At 38.8% G+C, this 21,715-nt stretch overlaps 1 protein-coding gene across 1 annotated transcript in view; it reads left to right on the plus strand.

Moving 5' to 3' along the window:
* The window catches only part of LOC114246292 (calcium/calmodulin-dependent protein kinase kinase 2), a 160,038-nt gene that overhangs the window by 50,164 nt on the left and 88,159 nt on the right, over nt 1-21,715 (plus strand). The window contains exon 2 of the mRNA XM_089733804.1: nt 15,760-15,827. Within this exon, the coding sequence (XP_089589930.1) occupies nt 15,760-15,827 (68 nt within the window). The remainder of the gene's footprint in view (nt 1-15,759; nt 15,828-21,715) is intronic.

Consider the following 21,715-nt stretch of genomic DNA (forward strand, 5'->3'; position numbering starts at 1 on the left):
TTCTCAAGATGTCCCTGGAAAAACTATCTAAAAATTACAGCAGCAGCTAAAAGCTATAAATGTCGCAAAATTTCAGTGAGTCCGCCATCAAAAATCTAAAAGTTCTTTATCTCGGACATGAGAGATCCAACTGCTTCAGCTAATCATGCAACGCAAGGCTGAAGACAGGAGTCGTGCCGTAAGATGCAAAGCTAAACCGCAGCTAGGGAGCATTTGCAAGTGACCAATAGACAAAGGCAAGTTCAGTATACCGATGACCAACTGCTCTTACACTGGATGGCTGCTATTCGTAGGACCCTAGTATTGTTAAAAAATATCCTAACTTTTTATTTTTTTATTGCTTAGATGGGTGTACGAGCTCACAGCCCACCTGGTTAAGTGGTTACTGGGACCCATAGACATCTACTACGTATATGCGTTACCCACCTTGAGTTAAAAGTTCTAAGATCTCAAGTATAGTTACAACGGCTGCCCCACCCTTCAAGCCGAAACGCATTATTGCTTCACGGCAGAAATAGGCGGGGCAGCGGTACCTATCCGCGCAGCTTCACAAGTCGTCCTACCACCAGTCTAGCCAACTCTGACCAATAATCAAACTCGTAACACACTTATACATGTTATTAACCAGTACACCACTGCACGAACCAAGACTTCACTTAGCCCCGTCTTACAATATGTAATATGACCAGATACTACAGAATTTCAAAGCTAAAAAGCTATATAAGCACAGTCGAGCAAGCAGGAAAAGTTTTCTTAACCAAAACGCTTGCTTTGACTTATATACGGTTATCGATCAAACCGTGCTTTAAGCTCAGTTTACTTACACTTATTATCCGCATCACCGAGCTTTTGATACAATATCTTGTTGAGAATTTTATTACACTATATTTCGAAGTAATACGCTCCTTTGAACTTCATAATATTGTAAAAGACTTCTAGTAAATTTGAATCTCATCTTCAATATTACTTTGCATGATCTGATTTTAATGTAATATTCTTTTGCTAAAAAGGTTTCTCTTGGTCAGAACATGAACATTTTTTACAAGAAAACTTACTCAAAAAGTGTTTTTTTATTTATTGCTTTGGTGGATGGACGAACTCACAGCCCACCTGGTGTTAAGTGGTTACTGGAGCCCATAGATATCTACAACGTAAATGCGCCACCCACCTTGAGATATAAGCTCTAAGATCTCAGTATAGTTACAACGGCTGCCCCACCCTTCAAACCGAAACGCATTACTGCTTCACGGCAGAAATAGGCAGAGTGGTGGTACCTACCCGCGCGGACTCATAAGGGGTCCTACCACCAGTTTTAAATCTTAGTTACCGAACAATAAGCAATCATTTGTTATAATTTCGATCCACGACCAGTCTGTCTGTCCCAGCGTGGCTGGCTGGATGGTTAAGTCAACTTTTGTTACAATCAAACTGAAACTTTGACCAGTCGCAAGATGAAGAAGACTTGAAGATAATTGTACTGTAAGTCGTCTCTCTATCTACAGCTATAAAAAAAACATTTCTCAAACTCCTGTCGTCACAACATTTTCTCAAACTCCTTTTAATTTAGTGACGGATGACATAATGTCGTCATCCGCTGCAAACATCACAAAAGTGAACGTCTCTTCGCTGATGTGTCGATTCAGTCTAATCTCACGTGTAAGGGTTTTATAGCTTCGGAATAGGGTTCGATAATAAGCGGCAGCGAGAGCGAGAGAGGTGATTACGTTTTAAAAAACTATGTGTAAGCTTCACCGTACTTCAACGTCAATGCTGTCTGTCATTATCTTCGATGGCCTTGGTAGGTACCACTATCCTGACCATTTCTGTCGCAAAATACACATGTCTATTGTTTGAGGAATAATAGAACATCCAATATTCAATACAAGCGATACTTATGGGCTCCGGGGTGTGCAACCTTAGGAGATAGGGCTTGAGCTCATCTATTTACGAGTATATACCTCAACATAACTATGCTTGTATACTAAAGAAGGGCCCAAGCCCACAACCCGTGTTTTTTAATAGTTATTGCCAAAATCGTAATCATCAGATGAACAGGTCCATTTAATTCGCATGGATAGGCCCAGGGGCACAGCCGTAGCATAGCCGCTACCTACGGTAATACTCTCACTCACAATATTATTAACGGGTACTACGATCAAGCGAGTCATTAAATCATCGAGTTCAAATGATAAGACCAAAAAATGAACTAGGAAGAATGTAGACAAACTTTTCTACTCCTAAACCCATCGACAATCTTCAGTCTACACAAGATAATGTTGCTTGCAGCACCGCAAAATATCGGTAACTCTGATAACCGTGGTAAGAATCCGTTATATAATAGTGCGCCTAATAGACATGAGTAAATACACGGAATAGATAAATAAGGTTTTTATCTATACTGTGAGTAAATAGCACAAGGACGTAAGGACGAAAGTCCTGGATAGAGGTGGTCACAACCTTCATTCATGAGGAGCACGTCTGAAGAGAATGAAGCAGTAATGTAGACAGCCGCCAAAGTTAAAAACAGTTCGTAGTAATGCCTTTGTGTAGATGATTTTTCATTATCATCCTCATGTCTTCAAATAATGCTTCATAAATTCTGAGTGATGACCATGGTGTTAGTGTTTATGGTTTAATTATTTAGAAATCAATCACCGCGTAATTAAGAAATCACTCATAATAATTGAGGCCGTCAGCGCAAAAGTGGCCTAAGCTTATCGTAGTTAGTATTAATATAATAATAATATAACTCTTTATTTACCACCACATGTACAGAGTAAGCATATAAAACAATTAATAGACGGTGACATAAATTGCATGGTGCAATGGTGGCAACCTTGCAGGGAGAGGATTAAGCAAACTAACATGGACGGTGCTATATCTTAATAAACTTACATAAAAATATATACTTATATACACAAGTGAAAAATAAATACAATATAAGACAGACTTACATACGATTAAATAATAAAAATATGCAAGTAAATACAAAATAAGTAGCAACTTGTACAGTTATGTCGTGGGAGCTACGAATAAATAATTATTATTTATTCGTAGCGTAGGAGCCATATTATTGTGAAAGGTAGTGCGAGTTAGTATGGAGATAATGAGGTTCGCATTTGCCTTTACAATACATCGTAGGCAAAAAAAATACGCGCTAAAATGATGTTAACGAAGGCATCTGTTATCTATGGACGAAACTAGGGATAGGCAGATTTTGCATCAAAATTTATTATGTTTTAAATAAATTGCAATAGATAAGCACGAATATGACTTGTGGGTTAGGCCACTTTTGCGCTGACTGCCTCAATTCATTAGTTAAGGCACCCTTCAAAAAATAAAAAAATAAGCCGAACAAAAACGTTAATGTCAAATCCGCCATTTCCTCTACACTCAACTTCAACCTTATAACCTACAAACTAGGGTGCCGCTCCGACCTTGTACGCCTAGTTTGGGTGCGATGATAAAATAACCGCCCTTCCGCCCGCCCTCGACCAGTCCGTGCCTCCGACCTCAACATTCACTGTTACTATTCCATTTACAGTTATATTTTATGAGGTCGATTTTTATCTTAGACCTTGGTTTTCCCACATGCCTGAATAAATATTAACTGTATTATAACCTTAGGTTAAGATTTTTTTATGAAAAAAAAGCGTGATCTCGATCCACCTGGTGTTAAGTGGTTGGCGAAACCTTGAGATGCGAGGTGAAATTCTCAATTGTAAACCAGAACAGTTGTTTTTTTATTTATTTTTTGTTGCTTAGATGGGTGAAAGAGTTCATGGCCCACCTGATGTTAAGTGGCTCCCGGAGCCCATAGACATCTACAACGTAAATGCCGCCAACCACCTTGAGACATGAGTTGTAAGGTCTTACTTTGAACAGTACAACGGCTACCCCGCCCTTCAAACCGAAACGCATTACTGCTTCACGGCAAAAATAAGCAGGGTGATGGTACCTACCCGTGCGGACTCACAACACGTCCTACCACCAGTTGTCTCAGCCTGCACCCCAAAAATAGGTACAAATAAACTTTAGAAGTATGGTAATCAATCGTAATATTATAGCTTTATCAGTTGCAAGTAAGTCATTAACTTTAAACAGAGGGTTGCCATATTAACATGGATGTGTGAGTGTAAAATAATTAAGTATTATAATTGGTACCTGGTGACGATCGGACACAGAACTGTCAAATGATTGCGAGAACTTTCTCTAACAAGCCAGACGCAAATTAACTAGGAATTTACTAACTTTTTTCATGATGCTGAGATACTTTGCTCTTTTTCGTTTCCTAACATTTTTCTTTGGGCAGGATAAACCAGATCGCTACTGATTTGTAATTGTAATTTATAAGCGCTTTTTTAGTTTTATGGTGACTCGAATTAGACTGTGCAAGGCGTTACTGATAGCAGTTTAATGTGTGTGCTTCTAACTGCAAAAATGCGAGAGGAAACTAGAAAAATGTTAATAAAATGTCGCAAATGATGTGACAATAAAAACCAGCAGCGTAACGACGAGCTCTTTTATTTGTGCGAGAATGCAGAAAGCAGGTAGAAATGGCTGGCATGGCTTGTTTTATTAACACTATCCCCCCTTCGTTGGCTTTGGCTGGCGGCGGCGGCGGTGGCGGTGGCGGAAGGGGGCGTGTTAACATGGCTTGGCGGCTTGGCTGGCGGCAGGGCATAACAGCTGACGTCACGTCCGTTACATTCGGCCATCCTGCAACAATTGCTCCCGCAATGGGGAACACACAAAAACATTTAGTTCTCAAATAAATCAATAAGGTCTTCAGTTTCAAGCTGCTCATCGGAACTACTAGCGCTATCGGACACATGGGCTATACTTTTATAGGGCCTTAATGAATCTGTTGATACCAGGCCAGTGGAGTTTTTATAACTTCATAAACCTTTTAGATATACTTCTAATTCGATACCGATTGTTACCTACTACTTTAGTTACTACATACGGACCTGAGTACAAATCGTCTAATTTGGTATTAATCCTAGCGGCGCTGCTAACCAGTTGGAGCCTGTCTCTACGATACAAAATCCCTTTTCTTATAAACATGAGCATTTTTTTTATATTAATGTTGTGTGTCATTATTGTACTCGCTTGTTTTATCCTAGGTGTAGCTATCATACGCCGTGCGTCAACAGTTTCTGGTTCGCGACCAGGAATCGAAACATAACATATTGACCTACCAGAGCGCGCAAAGATTAAATCACATGGCTTGTGTAGCCGCTGCTACTTTTAATTGTGTTGTTTGTGCCTCAAATGACGGAGTTCTCTAAATTATTTGAAGCTTCACTAGGATCAGTTGCCCGCAACACATAAAATTGTATGTTTAGTTTGTTCCACCTTGCCAATCAGCGCGCGGACAAGCAATACAGTTTAACGTATGCCTAAACTGTTTATCTTCAGATATTTTTTTAAAGTACCTACTCTTAAAAGCTTTCCCATAGTCTGTCACCACGTGATTCGGGTATCTGGACAAACCCTATTAATATATTTTTCAATGAACGAATGGTCCCGATTGAATTTACAGTACGCGTTAGTTCAGCTATCACAAATTTAGACAACGCATCTTTCATTACGATCATGTACTGGTTGGTGCCCTTTAGATGTCCTACAGAAGGGCAGCATGTTATCTATTTGTACCATGCGCATAGTATCAGATGGTTTAGAGCCGATCTCTATACGATATATACTGTCTTTTTTACGATGATTTAGATCCACGTGACCAATGTAGTCATAGTGCATGTATACAATTTTTCATTTAGCCGAAGGGATCGCGAGTCTGTTTCAGTTACTTTTATCTTTAACATCAGCGCGACTTCGTCCGCGTGGAATATAGTTCACAAATAATGCTTTATTTTAGAACAAATTTTGGTTAGCATAAAAAATGTTATAGTGAGCCAACCTTAACATTTATACATATGCTGTCGCGGACATTTTTTTTTTAGATCTTTTAAAGGGGAACAATTCTGTCACATTATTTTAGCGAAATTTTAACAGTTTCTGCAGCGCACGCACCGGAAGCTCTCAAAAGGGAAAATAACCCGATTTTGAAACATTCTTTATTGGTGCTCCGCTTGTATTGGTCTTAGCGCGATGCAGTGATTGGTCTTAGCGGTCTTAGTGTTATATAGCCTATAATCTTCCTCAATAAATGGGTTATTTAACACTGAATGAATTTTTCAAATCGGACCAGCAGTTCTCGAGACTAGCGCGTTCAAACAAACAAACTCCAGCTTTATAATGTTTATAATCGAACTAAGCTTTTCGTCCTGACATTGCACAGTACAGAATCAATCAGAACTTTAAGACGATTCACGTTCATCATGTCAACAGGATGCCTATTAAGCGCGTCTACAAATGTTCCATACGTTCACCAGGTCTATACTCAACACTAATGTCATAATCTTCTTTCAAAACTCACCATCGCGCAATGCGTGGTATAATGTGGCGTTTGGTAAGCTTAGCACAAACCACAGTACCATCTGTTTCTACTATATCATGTTTACCTACTTCATAAACACAGAACCTACGAAGCGATTGTACGACTGCCAGGTTTTGAGCTCTTAACTATGATACACATTCTCTTCCTTCCTAGTAACCCGGCTAAAGTACATAACAGGCCGCAGTGAGTTGTCAGTTTGTTTTAGTTATATTATACCAGAAACTCCTAAGTTACATGCATCGGTTCGTATTTTTGTAAGAAGCATAGGATTATACAGAGCTAGCATAGGTTTGGAACATAAACTGTTTTTCAGTTGTTCGAAATTCGCGTTATGTTCATGGCCCCACACCCATGATTTATCTTCTTTTTTTTTTTCTTAACTCAGTTAATGGACGCGCAATCACGGCAAAACTGGGAATAAACTTTCTAAAGTAACATAACCAATAAACTATCGCACACTGAGCATTATTTGGCACAGGAAACTGCGAAACGGCCGTCAATTTTTGTTGCACCCGGCTGTAACCGTCTGAAGATATTTCATGACCTAAATAAGTGACTTGTTTTTCCAAGAATGAGCATTTACTCATATTTAATTTAAAGTCTCCACCATAAAATTTCCCAAGTACTTTCTCAATAATTATTGAACCTAATTTTATACCAACTGAGGGTAGAGAAAATCGTTTCAAATTGCTAGTATCTCGATTTGACTTAGATTTATTTTTACCCATTTCTTTTCTACCCACAGACTCAATTATTTTATTTATTAAACGCATTTAACTACCCCACCTAGTGGAATAAGGTGGAGGAAAAGAAGAAACGCATGAATACAGATGGCGCATTTGCTAAACCAAAAGGAATTCTAGTGTACTCGAAATAATGACCTTGCGGTGTAATGAAAGCAGCACTGGGCTAAATCTAAACTCGTGAAGTACTGTTCGGTGGATACTTTTATATTTTACCATAGCGTTTAACGCACGATAATCAACGCATAGCCTACTGTCGCCGTTCTTTTTCTTAATAAGACCACTGGTGAAGCATGACTAGATTCAGATTATTTTATAATGCCGGCATCTAAAAGTTGATTAGCTTTAAGATTTCACTATCCTTTGTTCATTATGAGAAACTCTAAAGGTGGCGATACACGGGCTGATCACGATCAAGCTTAATTTGCATTTGAACTAAATTGGCAATACCTAAATCATGTGTATTCGTAGCAAAGCAATGCTTAAACTGTATTTTTTAAATCTGAATGACCCTTATTATTTAATGGCTCCTTTTAATTTTTTTTATTTCTACCCTCAAATCTCGAAATATTTGTAATGGCATGGCTAGGGCAAGTAGAAATGCAACACACCTGGCTGTTTGGCTGTGGCTCCTCGCAGCTGTTGGCCCTCGGCAGGACCTCGCCTGGCGGCTACATGATGGTCTCCGAGCCCATGTTGAGGACTTTGATGTAGCTGTCTTCGCCGCGCAGCAGCGTCGCAGGGAGAGAGAAGGAAGCTCGTAGTGCCGCAGTGGAGTAACCACGTTGCTGCTCTTCCAGTTTCCCGCCACGTGAACCAGAATGATGGAAGGACAGGGCGGCAGGTGCTCTTCGTCCGACGACGTCGATGTTCCTTTGGTTTGATTGTTCCAGGTTCTTCATCCTGTAGCTCAAGTATCGCCTTGTCGACCTCCTTCTGAAGCAAATTTTTCTACATCTTCCTCGCCGGTAGAATAGGAGCTTCATCATCTTTTTTTTCCAACTTGTCGGAAGACCGAGAGATCTGAGCGTGTATATGACGTTGTTTAATTTCTTTATGCCACTTCTGATTGTTGCAAATGATGTGACAATAAAAACCAGCAGCGTAACGACAAGTTCTTTTATTTGTACGAGAATGCAGAAAGCAGGTAGAAATGGCTGGCATGGCTTGTTTTATTAACACTATCCCCCCTTCGTTGGCTTTGGCTGGCGGCGGCGGCGGTGGCGGTGGCGGAAGGAGGCGTGTTAACATGGCTTGGCGGCTTGGCTGGCGGCAGGGCATAACAGCTGACGTCACGTCCGTTACAAAAACTTTAAATTATACCGGATTCTTGTTTCATAAAAATCTTCGATTCCATGTCACACTATAGGTAACAACATTGACTTGAAACATTTATGGATACCAACAATTAGTTAATTAATATTGAAAAAAATAATTAAGTATCTTCTTGCTCATTTCTGATACAAGTTTCTATTATTTTATTTTAATAGGTATATTTGAAGAAATCTTGAAATCAACAGATGGCTTATTAAATAAACATGAGCTTTCAGAAAGTTCCAAGTTCCCGAACAAATTAGATTAAATCCTGGCGTTAATTAGAAGCTCTCGCTTGTAAGTCGATAGATTCGAAAGTTCACAAAGATTTCATGTATTTTTTTGAAAATCGTAGCGTATTTTGACTATGATATTTCGAAGAATACTTTTTGATGTGGAGACAATAAGTAGCTACCAAAGTTCATAGACATCACAACGTGCTCACCTTTGAATTTGAATAACAGTAAATAAGAGGCTATCCTGACATGTATGATGATGGATGATTGTAGATGACATGTGTAGGATGCTGCATATCAACTTATGCCTCCTCACGGCTATCTCTCGTAAGTTATGCTCGCAAATAGTTTTTGTAAATTATTGATTAGATGAAAGGACAAGCTCACTGCCCACCTGGTGTTAAGTGGCTACCGGAGCCCATAGACATCTACAACGTAAATACCGCCACCTTTCTTGAGATATGAGTTCTAAGCTACCACACCATTCAAACCGAAACGCATTATTGCTTCACGGTAGAAATAGGCAGGGTGGTGGTACCTACCCATGCGAACTCAGATGTTCTACCACCAGTAATTACACAAATTACAATTTAGCAAATTCGATTTTTATTACACGACGTTATTCCTTCACCGTGGCAGTCAATCGTGAACATTTCTTAAGTGCGTATTTCATTAGAAAAATTGTTACCCGCCTGCGGGATTCGAACACCGGTGCATCGCTACATACCTACGAAAGCACCGGACGTCTTAACCTTTAGGCCACGACGACTTCAAACATGGACATGTATAATATTGATTTGACAAAAAGTAACATACGAACCGGCCTGTAATATTTCAGGAGAGCAAGCAACATAAAACTGTCTCCTTGTAATGTGCTCACGACATATCGTCTCCGCCATGTCGAGTAAACTAACAACGGGGGTGTTATTTGTGAAGAGCACGGTAAGGATATATACATAGTGAGTAATGTTTCTTCGTGCAGGGTTATTCGGAAGGTTTTTCCTTTTTAACCGTTTCTTATTCCACTCTCTCTCTCTGCCTATTATCACGTACATCGATCACATCGCTCGTTTACTGCTGGTAAGACCTCTTGTGAGTCCGCACGGGTAGGTACCACCGCCCTGCCTATTTATGCCGTGAAGCAATAATGCGTTTCGGTTTGAAAGACGGGGCAACCGTTGTAACTATACTGAGACCTTAGAACTTATATCTCAAGGTGGATGGCGCATTTACGTTGTAAATGTCTATGGACTCCAGTAACGACTTAACACCACTCTTCTAGACAATAAAAAAAATCGTAGAGGACCCGATAACTTAGAGAAGTTGTTGGTTAGGTTGACGGGAGAAGATCACGGGGACGCTCATCTACCCGCTAGTCTGATCTGGTAAAGACGCTCACCAGCCTGCCAATAACCGAGGCTATAAAGGCCGCCGAGGACAGGAAGACGTGGCGAAGCTTTGTGCATCGAGCGGTCAACGTTTCAAATTGACACGACCTTCAGCAATGAAGAGATCGACTCAGAAGAAGATTCTACTCACATCTTGGTAGCTGACGCAACAATTTCATCCGCGATGCGGGACTTTATCGACGAAAGCTGCTTGTATACCAAAGCCAGAGTCCCGGAACAGGTATTTTTATTGACGTAGCATACACGTGTCTAAAACGTGCTCACGACCGACCCGCAATGGGAACGAATAGCATCGTGGAAATTCTCATGCGGCTGCTAATATAAAGACGTAAAATTTAATTCCTAAATTCATTTATTTTTTTTAAAAACTAAAAATACATTTGTATATTATAATAAATTAAATCTAGGTAGATAAACATGGTTTACGTACACTCACTCGTAGTCGAGTTCATAGACATTGTGAATGCCGGTACAACAGGTGTGCCAGACCTCAAACATAACTGCTTCGGCGTAGCTATGGGACGGATAGGGCTATGTACACATCCTATTAGTAAACTAAAGCACCGGTCACCGTCCTCGTCGTTAGCAATTTCTCTCAAGTTGAGCCTGTGAGCTCACCTACCCGTCCAGTCGTAGCTGGAATAGCATCGGAAAAAAAAAAATAAGCTCACCAGTGTAAGCACACCTTTACATGTTGGTCTTTTTGCAGGAACAAGAGACATGTATATAAAGTTACATTAGACACAGGCGCCTCGAGCCATACATTACGGCTCTCTGTACTGCGATATACATACATATATGAACAATGCTGAATCTCCAAGATATTTCGAGAAAAGTAAGCGCGCGTAGCCTGTAGTACCTCACGTACGTTCTTTATGTAGCCAGATTTCCTAAAGAGCTCTAAGAGCGGCAAACTATTAATAACATGGTCAATAAAACGTTCCACATTTAACGGCGCCAAGCTAGGATTTTCTCCTATATTTTGGGTGCAAGAAACACATTCGCTACTGATGGTGGGACTATAAACTCACGGCCAAGATGCGATACGACCGACGCGGCAACGGTCAGATTTGTGAGCGAGAATTGGAAGCGATATTGGACTTTTTGTTGAAATCAACTCGCCAAGACCAGTGTTGGTATCAGCGATTTATTAATTATAAATTGCTATCATTGATTAAAATTATCATCTCAATCCATCTCTTGAATGAAAGCCAACTATCACCTGTTTGAATTTGTGGCCATTATGAATATGAAAATAATAATCGAGTCAATCAAACTGCCAGGGTACTAGGCAAACGACACTATCTTCAGAGTTTGAGTTATATCCATGCACAGGTAAATGTCACCATGACCATCGTCATCATAACGTAACTACTAAAGATAATATCCCTTAGTGCCCTATCACTTTGTTTTAAAAGAGGGCACACAGAATTTTAATCTGATAAAGTCGCTTTGTCTCCGCAGCTATTTCTGGAAGGGCGGAAACACTGATGGGGACGATAAAGTCTGGTCTATTATTGTATTCGACCTGTTTCCTCTGAAACTGGGTCGCACTTGACGGACCCAGCTCCATTTAGACCTGGTTATATACTTATACCTTAATTGATCGTTAATACATCTAGATATATGTGCAGGAGTATTCCATGAGAAATATTACTGGTTATGGAGCAAATCGTGAGCTCAAGAATACCATCACCCCGCCTACTTCCACGGCATAGGAGTCAGGCGTTCTAGTTAAACGGTAAACCAGCGACTTTAATTGAAATTCCAGCCCTATGTTTCAAAATGAGTGATATTGGCGGCATTCACGGAATTATTTCCCTAAGTCATTTCTCCCAACCACGTGAAAAATTTTTTTTTTTCTATTCCATCAGCCCACAGCCTTCCACTGCTGGACATAAGCTTCTCCCAAGCCTCGCCAGAACAATCTGTCCTGCGTTGCCTGCACCCAGCGGTTTCCCGCGAACCTCAATAGGTCGTCGGTCCATCTTATGGGACGCCTACCCACACTACGTAATATATACCAAAATATATTTATTCCGGTCACCACAAAAGGTACGTCATTATCGGCTGGTGGGAGCGTATAATTGATGGAGACCATGAACGACTATAAGCACCATTAGACTGGCCGTTTTCTCGATGGACTTCAAAGCAATAAAACCGAGCATCTTATCTCGAATAATTCAATAAAGATTATAATAAGTATTCCAGTGTCTAAAGGCGTCATAAGTCTGGATATAGAAAAGCAACGTATTGATTCAATAAGGTTACCTATATTTACACGCCATTCTTACAGCAGATGCTCCCCTAATATCGGAACTTGCAAATAACATTCTCGGACTACAGGAAAGCGAACGGTTTCATACTTGGGATAGTTTTACAGGATTTTTCTATGCTTCGTAACTATTGAAACGAAGCTTATAAATAAACAACAAAAGCTTCTTACATTTTAAGATTCCGTAAAAAGTATTATTTTGTCCGTAAAAATTTGTTTTTCAACTGATAACTGTAAATAACATTTTAACTAATTTAAACTATTGTGTGAGTCCAACGTGCCCCTCCCCTCCTTATAAATGGGTTGAACTCATAAATGGGCTTATAATACTGTTACGCCGGTAAGAGTAACGCCATCTATCGCCGAATAGCCGAAACGAATATCAAAGGATCTAGTGACGCTTAGAACTCTCGAGAAGTGCAACGCCATCTATTGCCAGATAGCGGAAACACACATCGAAAATATCCGACTTGAATTGAATTAAGAATTTTAAAGTGTTCTGTGAGTATTCTAAGTGCTAATAGAGTTGTAATTTGTACTTTGGTGGAACTTTTTAGTTATCCCGAACCCTAGCGCGTAACAATATGTTCTATCAGCGGTAAATAAACAAATTCATATTTCAGGGTTTGGGTATTACTCGATGTCAAAGCCAACCTTCGGCACTCGCCCGACGATGTCAGCTGGCTTGGACAGTAAAACGCATCGCAGGAATAAGAGGTTCGTCCACAAAACAATAATACAACAGACACTATGGACCTTAAAATATCAATAGATAGTGCAACATCTTTTCTATACTTAATATTATAAAGAGGAAATATTTGTTTGTTTGTTTGTATTGAATCGGCTCCGAAACTAATGAACCGATTTGAAAAATTCTTTCACTGTTTGGAAGCTACACTATTCCCGAGGGACATAAGCTATAAACTTTTTTAAAAAATATTAGGGATCCTTACTAAAACTCCAATAATGTAACCCAAGGTGTAAAAAAATTACCTAAAATATTCTTTACATCGCGTGCCCTGCGAAAACTATTGATGATAGAATAAAATAATGTACTACGACTTTGTAGAACACACTATTATTTACAAAAAGTGTCGCGACAACATACGTCAACTAGTGTTATTTAAAAAAAAAAAAAAAAACAACATCAAATATCGTTGCAATTTTTGTTAAAAACCCAGGCGAAGCCGGAGTGGGCCGCTTGTAATATGCAAATATTGGGCCCCGGGTGGCTGTGCTGTTGCATACGATTGTTGATTCGTAAACTCATCCAGAATCCAAGATGGGCGTCGAAAATTAGGGAACGTCAAATATGTACATTTTAGTGTTGATTCTTCGCTATTTTAATTAAATAAACGCTTTGAAGTTGTCCTGGCCTTTTTTTATTGCTTAGATGGATGGACGAGCTCACAGCCCACCTGGTGTTAAGTGGTTACTGGAGCCCATAGACATCTACAACGTAAATGCGCCACCCACCTCGAGATATAAGTTCTAAGGTCTCAGTATGGTTACAACGGCTGTCCCGCCCTTCAAACCGAAACGCATTAATGCTTCACAGCAGAAATAGGCGGGGTGGTGGCACCTACCCGTGCGAACTCCCAAGAGGTCCTTCCACCAGTTATTACGCAAATTTTAATTTTGCGGGTTTGATTTTTATTACACGATGTTATTCCTTCACCGTGAAAGTCAATCGTGAACATTTGTTGAGTACGTATTTCATTAGAAAAATTGGTACCCGCCTGGGTTTCAAACACCGGTGCATCGCTCAATACGAACGCACCGGACATCTTATCCTTTAGAAGTGATTTAGAGCCAAAAAGTGTATGTATGATCACCACGCGCGACCGCTTTTCGCCTGCAATGACAAATGCAATTTATATCAGTGTTACATACCCGGTCTTAAATAAAATTACCATTTAGAAGAGTAAAAAAACGATTGATATTTATAAAAATAACAAAATATTTTTTACCGCCGACTATAAAAATAACAAAACTAATTATAACTCGCGTCGCTAGATACATTATTAAGCGCCCTCATGGCTGAGCCCGTGTTGACGCACCTGTTCTAGTGAGATTTAAAAGGCCTCCGGGCCACTATTAATCCCTCCCTCATTAAAAAAAAATCATTATTTTGCATTCGACAATACTCTTATCGTATTGCTGTAGTCCACGGGAACGCTATTACTTTTATCAGTGTAATACATAGTTTCGGCACATCTGTGTTTCATATCACGGTGCCTACTTATAAAATGCTTTGCCTGTGATGTCATTCTTGATATTAAACACAAAGCAAACTATGCGGATTTTATTGACCAAATGTACGTCTTTCACGGTACTTAAAATTGGATTTTAAAATGCGATATATAAGACCGGCAGTTTGTGAGCAGTGTTAATAACATTGTCAATTAAACGCTGCACAGTTAGCGGCGCCTAGCTAGGATTTTCTCCTATATTTTAGGGACGACTCCTATAGTCGTACAAATGTAGACGATAAATCGTGTTACTTTCCAAAATAATCTATATAGTGTCTTTGATTCCCGTTGCCATTAACGTCAAATATACTGGGAGCTCAGCTGTTTTAATGATTTCAAAGGTACTATCGGTACTATCCGGTATTACTGAAGGTAGTATACAGTTACATCGGTAGTATTCATTACTTAAATCGGTAGTATTCAAAGGTCCTAAAGGTATTATCGGTTAGCGTGTTTGTTATCCGCTTGTATTATGTGAAGAAGAAGAATCGTTTATCGCTTCGTGGTTACCACAAGTAAATTATTGTAGATTTTTCAATTATTGGTGGGCAGACGGTCAGCCTGTCAGGACGGTCCTAATCTCTCAACGCTAGGGCATCCATGATTTCTTGCCACTCATTGTGCAATAAAATAAAATCTAAAAACAGCTTTTTTTTCCTACCTAAGCTGATAGCCTTGAAAGGCTATTTCAGAGTAACCTTAACTAGTAGGTGAGCTCACGGAGCTCAAACCGAACTAGCAAGAGCAGTGCTTCGCAGAATCGACGACTGGATCGGAAACGCGACCCACTGAGAAGATCCCGTGAGAAACTCAGTGGGCTGTGTCTATGGGTTAGTTCGCTCGACGAGGACGGGGACCGGTGCTTGTGGTACCTAAAAGCGCCGTTAATGGATCGGGAGGATCCGTAATGACGTGTTTTGGGCGACGTCGACTGTTTACCATTCGGTCTACAGAATCGGGTATGAAGAAACAGCATCGTCCTAATGCCCATATAAAAGCATCGTATGTCTGTTCCGAATTTAGCTACAAAAATGTCTATATGATGTACCTGACCATTGTTTTATTTTCAGGTTGGTGTGCTACCTATCAGCGGCGCCATCCGCCGGTCCCGACCTCCCAAGCTTGCCGACATACAGAGGTAACCACCACTATATACCAGGAGTTGAAAACGTAACAGAACATCACGTCATAAGTTAAGGAAAGTCTGACTTACATAATAGAAATACTAGGAATAAACACAAGCTTAATGTGCTAATGAGGAGGTTACATAAGATACGAAATTCATTCGGGTGTTTGTCTCGTGCGCCTGTACAACAAAATCCCACAAGATGTTCAGAACCTACATATACATAGGTTTAAGAAAACTATTAAAGAACATCTAATTCAAATTCAAATTCAAATTCAAAATCATTTATTTCAACTTGGATGTCATCAAAAACACACTTGTTGAATGTCAAAATGTAAAAGAAAATGTTAACTCTACCACCGGTTCCAAAAAAAGCCACAGTCCTGAGAAGAACCGGCGAAACAAACTCAGCGGGCTTTTTTTTTTTTTGTATTTTCTCAACTATTTTCTTTTTTTTTTAAACAAGAAAACATATTTACAGTATACAAAAAAACAAGTCAAAAAAATACAATTCAAATAAATAATAATAATAATGAAAAATGAAAAGGCCAGGAGCGAACGCCTCATTCCCACGTAGTGCCATCTAGTAAAAAATCCTTAACTTTATAATATGCCTTGTTGCACAAACGTTCCTTGACAGTTTTCTTAAATCTATGAACAGGTAGTAGTTGAACGTTTTGTGGGATCTTGTTGAAAAGCTGTACACCCAGCCCCCTGAAAGAGTTGCTTATTTTCTTAATTCGAGCCGCCGGCAACGCAAGCCTATGTTTGTTCCTAGTGTTCACATTATGCAAATCGCAGACTCTGGGGAATTCTACAATGTTTTTACGCACGTACAATAAATTTTCAAAAATGTATTGGGACGCTAAAGTTAGAATTTTGATTTCCTTAAACTTGTCCCTCAAGGATTCCCTCGGGTGCATATTATAAATAGCACGAATAGCCCTCTTCTGCAGGATGAAAATCGTTTCGACATCGGCAGCATTGCCCCATAGCAAAATGCCATAGGACATAACACTATGAAAATAACTGAAATAAACTAGACGTGCCGTATCTTCATCAGTATACGTTCGTATTTTTTTTACCGCAAACGCTGCAGAAGTAAGTCTATTCGCTAACTTGCATATGTGAGGACCCCACTGCAGCCTGGAATCAACTGTTATACCAAGAAAAACTGTCGAATCAACAAGCTCCAGTGTCTCTCCACTTACAATGATATTAGTGTCTACTTGTCTAACATTAGGTGTGGTAAATTTTATACATTTTGTTTTTTTGTTATTTAATAACAGATTATTAACACTAAACCAATGTACCACGCGCGAGATAGCATCATTCACATCGTCATAATCTTCCAATTGTCGTTTAATTTTAAACAATAAGGATGTATCATCAGCGAATAATACGACCTCGTGACGGGTTTCAATAAACTTTGGTAAATCATTGATATACACAAGAAATAAGAAGGGACCCAATATGGAACCCTGAGGAACACCCATATTAAGTAAGACACCAGAAGATCTCTTTCCTTTAACGTCTACCTTTTGGATTCTTCCGGATAAATAAGATTTAATAAGTTCTAATGAAACGCCCCTAATACCATAATGGTGTAATTTCCTCAACAATGTATTATGCTCAACACAATCAAAAGCTTTAGATAAGTCGCAGAATACCCCAAGGGCATTATGCGATTCCTCCCAAGCCTGAAAAATATTTTTAATAAGATCTACACCTGCATCAATAGTCGAACGGCCTCTAGTGAATCCATATTGTTTGTTGTATCTGTGCAATAAAGCTTACTATAAAGTCAATGATTATCTAGAAGATTGCACAAAGTGGGAATGAGTTGCTCGCTCCAGGCATTTCCATATTGCACTAATTATTACGTTAAAATACTCATTGTAAAAATGAATATTTAAAAAAATATATCTAAAGTTTACAAAAAAAACTAATATTTAATAAATAAATAAAAAAAACATCCCCGCTGAGTTTCTTGCCAGTTCTTCTCAGGACGGAGGCTAGTTTTTGTGAATTGGCGGTAGTTCTTTTTGACATTCAACAAGTGTGTACTTTCATTTATGTTGAATAAAAATTTTTGATTGATTGATTGATTGAATATCACGCATTTAATGGGAACTAGCAGTACTGACCAGCATTTATTGAAAGAAAAACGAATAAAAAGTGATACTTTTATGTTCGGTATTTGAAAATCTAAATTTTAATGTGAATGTTGATAGTAATAATAGTAAATTGCAAATAATAGGGCCAAAAAAAGGTGAAGTAAAAAGAAGAAGAAAAGAAAAAGAAGAAACAGAAAACTGCTCCCCTATGGCACGCTGCGCCTTCACTCGGGAAAAATTAGCCTGAAGTAAAGTGCGTAAAAAAGACTAATCGCGATAAAGAAATACTATTGAAGCTCTCTGTTACACGTGGAGCTTTAGGAGCTTAACAAACAAACAACAATGACATGGTACAATACAAATATGTAGATATAGACCAAAGATGTTCGACGCCAGGCAGGCGGCCTGCTATGGCCAAAGTCATCCCAAATCTTTTATTATTATTTTTTATTGCTTAAATGGGTGGACGAGCTCACAGCCCACCTGGTGTTAAGTGGTCACTGGAGCCCATAGACATCTACAACGTAAATGCGCCACCCACCTTGAGATATAAGTTCTAAGGTCTCAAGTATAGCTACAACGGCTGCCCCATCCTTCAAACCGAAACGCGTTATTGCTTCATGGCAGAAATAGGCAGGGTGGTGGTGCCTACCCGTGCGGACTCACAAAACGTCCTACCACAAGCAGTTACGCAAATTATAATTTTGCGAGTTTGATTTTTATTACACGATGCTATTCCTTCACCGCGGAATTAATACTAGTATTGTCCGACAGATGTTCCCCTTTTTACGAAAATTCCACGGACGCAGGAGAATGAAATTTCCCCCACTTATAGAAAATATAGAGAAGAAGTGCAGCATTCTAATATTTTTCTTAATTATCTATAAAAATACATTAAATCGATAAAAAACATTACACACACTAACACATATTTGACACACAAACACGCATTTATACTCTTTGGTTATTGTTAAAGTCTGTTATCAAATAGAGAATGGAATGATATCATTTGTCTGTGGTATGGCCGTGGCGAAACTTTGATAGAACAATGATTAAAATAGAAATTATGATTATAGTAATGCGACAATAGAACCATAATAATGTTCAAATTTATAATTTAAATTAATTATGTTCGAATGCCGACCAACATGCTACGGCTAGTATTAATAAAATTATAAACACAATATGTAGCTCTACTATTTTTTTTTTAGTTTTTAAAGCAACTCCTTTGCCTGGCAGCTCACGAGACACTTAGCGTAACAAATAAGGATTTAGTTCGGGCGACATTTCCATGTTTGACATTGAATGTGACATTTTGTTTTCTTTCCTGGCTGCCTAGTTTTGAACTCGAAATTCGATAGCAGTAACGTAACACTAAAAGACAAAAGAGCTTTCAATGACGCTCTTGCTTTCTAAGCTTCCTTCGTTGAAAGCTCTTATTAAGGCTACTGGTTACACAAGCGACAATAAGTTATTCTTTTTTAGTGTGGCTCGTCTAGTTTTAAGTCATCGAAATTCATAGACATGACAATATGAATGCCTCCACTTACCTTGAAGCATAGATTATACACTTCCTTGAAGCATGTGGTTGAATTTTATACATATGTAAGCTTTGTGTTGACGTTGACAGAAACATTAGCATTTGGGTATGTATCAGTTCAGCATTCAACCATGAGAGGGAGCCACAAGTGGGACAAAGAAAGAAACGTGCTTTTTCTCGATCGGAATAAAAATGTATAATTAAAATATTTAATTAATTAAAACTCTTTCTGAATTTGCTTTATTATAAAAGTGAAAAGGACGATTAAATTTGAATGCAAGAATAATAAAGCATGAACATTTAATTGTCGACTCTGTGTTTTAGGTTAGCAGTTATTTCATTAAGTAGGTGATATTTGTTAAGTGTTAAGACTAATTGGGAAGCTTCCTTAGAGCTTTGAGCATAAATACGGTCATTTTGTTTGTTAAAATGTTGCTCAATTGTAAAAAAATTCTCATCCGTAAACAAATTTTTTCTATGACCTCCCTTTGCGTACCGCTTCAGTAGTTGTTTCGATTTTACCACCCTATTCTCTTTTAAATTATCAGTTAAGAAATGACCAGTACGTCTCTTATAGACTGCAAGTCCTAAGTTATCATTTAAAATACGCAACATGGTTCTAGGTGCTATCTTCATCTCCCGAGATAAAATATTTTGCTTTCGGACAGGATTTCTTCGAATTCTTTCCCTTACTGTTTTGACCACCTTTTTCGTACGAACACTACGTGGACGGCCAGATCTTTTTCTCTTACAAATAGAGGAGGTCTCATTGCACCTATCAATAGCCCGGTACACAAATATTTTACTAATACCAAGCGTATGGAGCCAAGTTTTAAAAATTGCATTTGGCTCCATACCTACTTTGTGTAATGCAATCACAGCGATTCGGTTCTCTTTATCACCTCACTCCATTTTAATATCGCAAAATATTGTACAATGTATTGGCGCCAAAATGAGAAAACTCAATGAGCAATCATATAAAATTGACAGATTCCAAATTCAAATGTAAAATTTTGTTTATTTTTAATTGTAACAGTATTTATGGCCAGACTATGTATGTAGTGGATGTACATGTATGACATGCAACGGATGTCCCACCCATCAAACCAATACGCAAGATTACTTCGCGGCATAAACGAACAGGGTTGTGGTACCCATTTGTTTAAGTCAGTCGGAGATCACAATGTGCTGGTATAATATTCAAACACGATGGACCGACCTCATAAAATCTGTTACTCACTCCAACATAAATGTTTGCTCTCACTCTGCGAAACATCGTGCCACATGGCGTCGCATCGCGAGAGCATCGGTATCGCAGGATCCGACTGATGCATGACCACGACCACTCTGTCAAGAGTGTACGAATAGGAAGAATATTCAAAGAACGCTATTGCCTCTACTCCGGCGCTGGAACTAGGATTTTTCAAATTAATATTCGACTATTGGATTCTCTAACTGTTAACTAAATTGTCTGAAAATTTAATTCAGGAAAAAGTGAACATACATATATTTAAAAAAGTAGAATTTTCAGCTCATGTGTATTTATTTGATAGCTGTTACCCGTGGCTTCGCCCACGCGGTCAAGGAATAGTGATAGCGTAGTTTCCCGGTGGTATGAGATGTTTTTTCGAGATAAAAAGTAGCCTATGTCACTTTCCTGACTTTTACCTTTGTAAATTCGTTGCTTCGTTTTGACGCGAATGAATGACAACACACAAATAAACAAACAAACACACAGGCATTTATTACATTACAAGGATATGGATTTGTGACCGTAATTCTACAATACTGTCTGTATGTTGGCACGGGTACGTTTCACCCTCCTATTTCTATTTTATTGTACTACTAGCTTTTGCCCGCGACTCCGTCCGCGTGGAATAGTTACTTTGTCATAAAGCTAAATTTAACCCCCACTTCATTTACGTATAAAATTAAAATATTTTTGAATTATAGAATGTTAAGGAACTATTTAAACCCCTATTTTGAAACATTCTATATTGGTGCTCCACTTGTATTGGCCTTATCGTGATGTTATATATAAGGCCTATAGCTTTCTCAATAAATGAGCTATCTAACACTGAAAGAATTTTTCAAATCGGACCAATAGTTCCTGAGATTAGTGCGTTCAAACAAACAACTCTTCAGCTTTATAATATTAAGTATAGATATAAGCACATTTGTCACCGCTGCTATTCGTTTACTGGAACTTATAGATACAACATCAGAAATACTACAGTGAACAA

This window comes from Bombyx mandarina, chromosome 16 (genome assembly GCF_030267445.1).
Source record: "Bombyx mandarina strain Sakado chromosome 16, ASM3026744v2".
NCBI classification, from domain to species: Eukaryota; Metazoa; Arthropoda; class Insecta; order Lepidoptera; family Bombycidae; genus Bombyx; species Bombyx mandarina.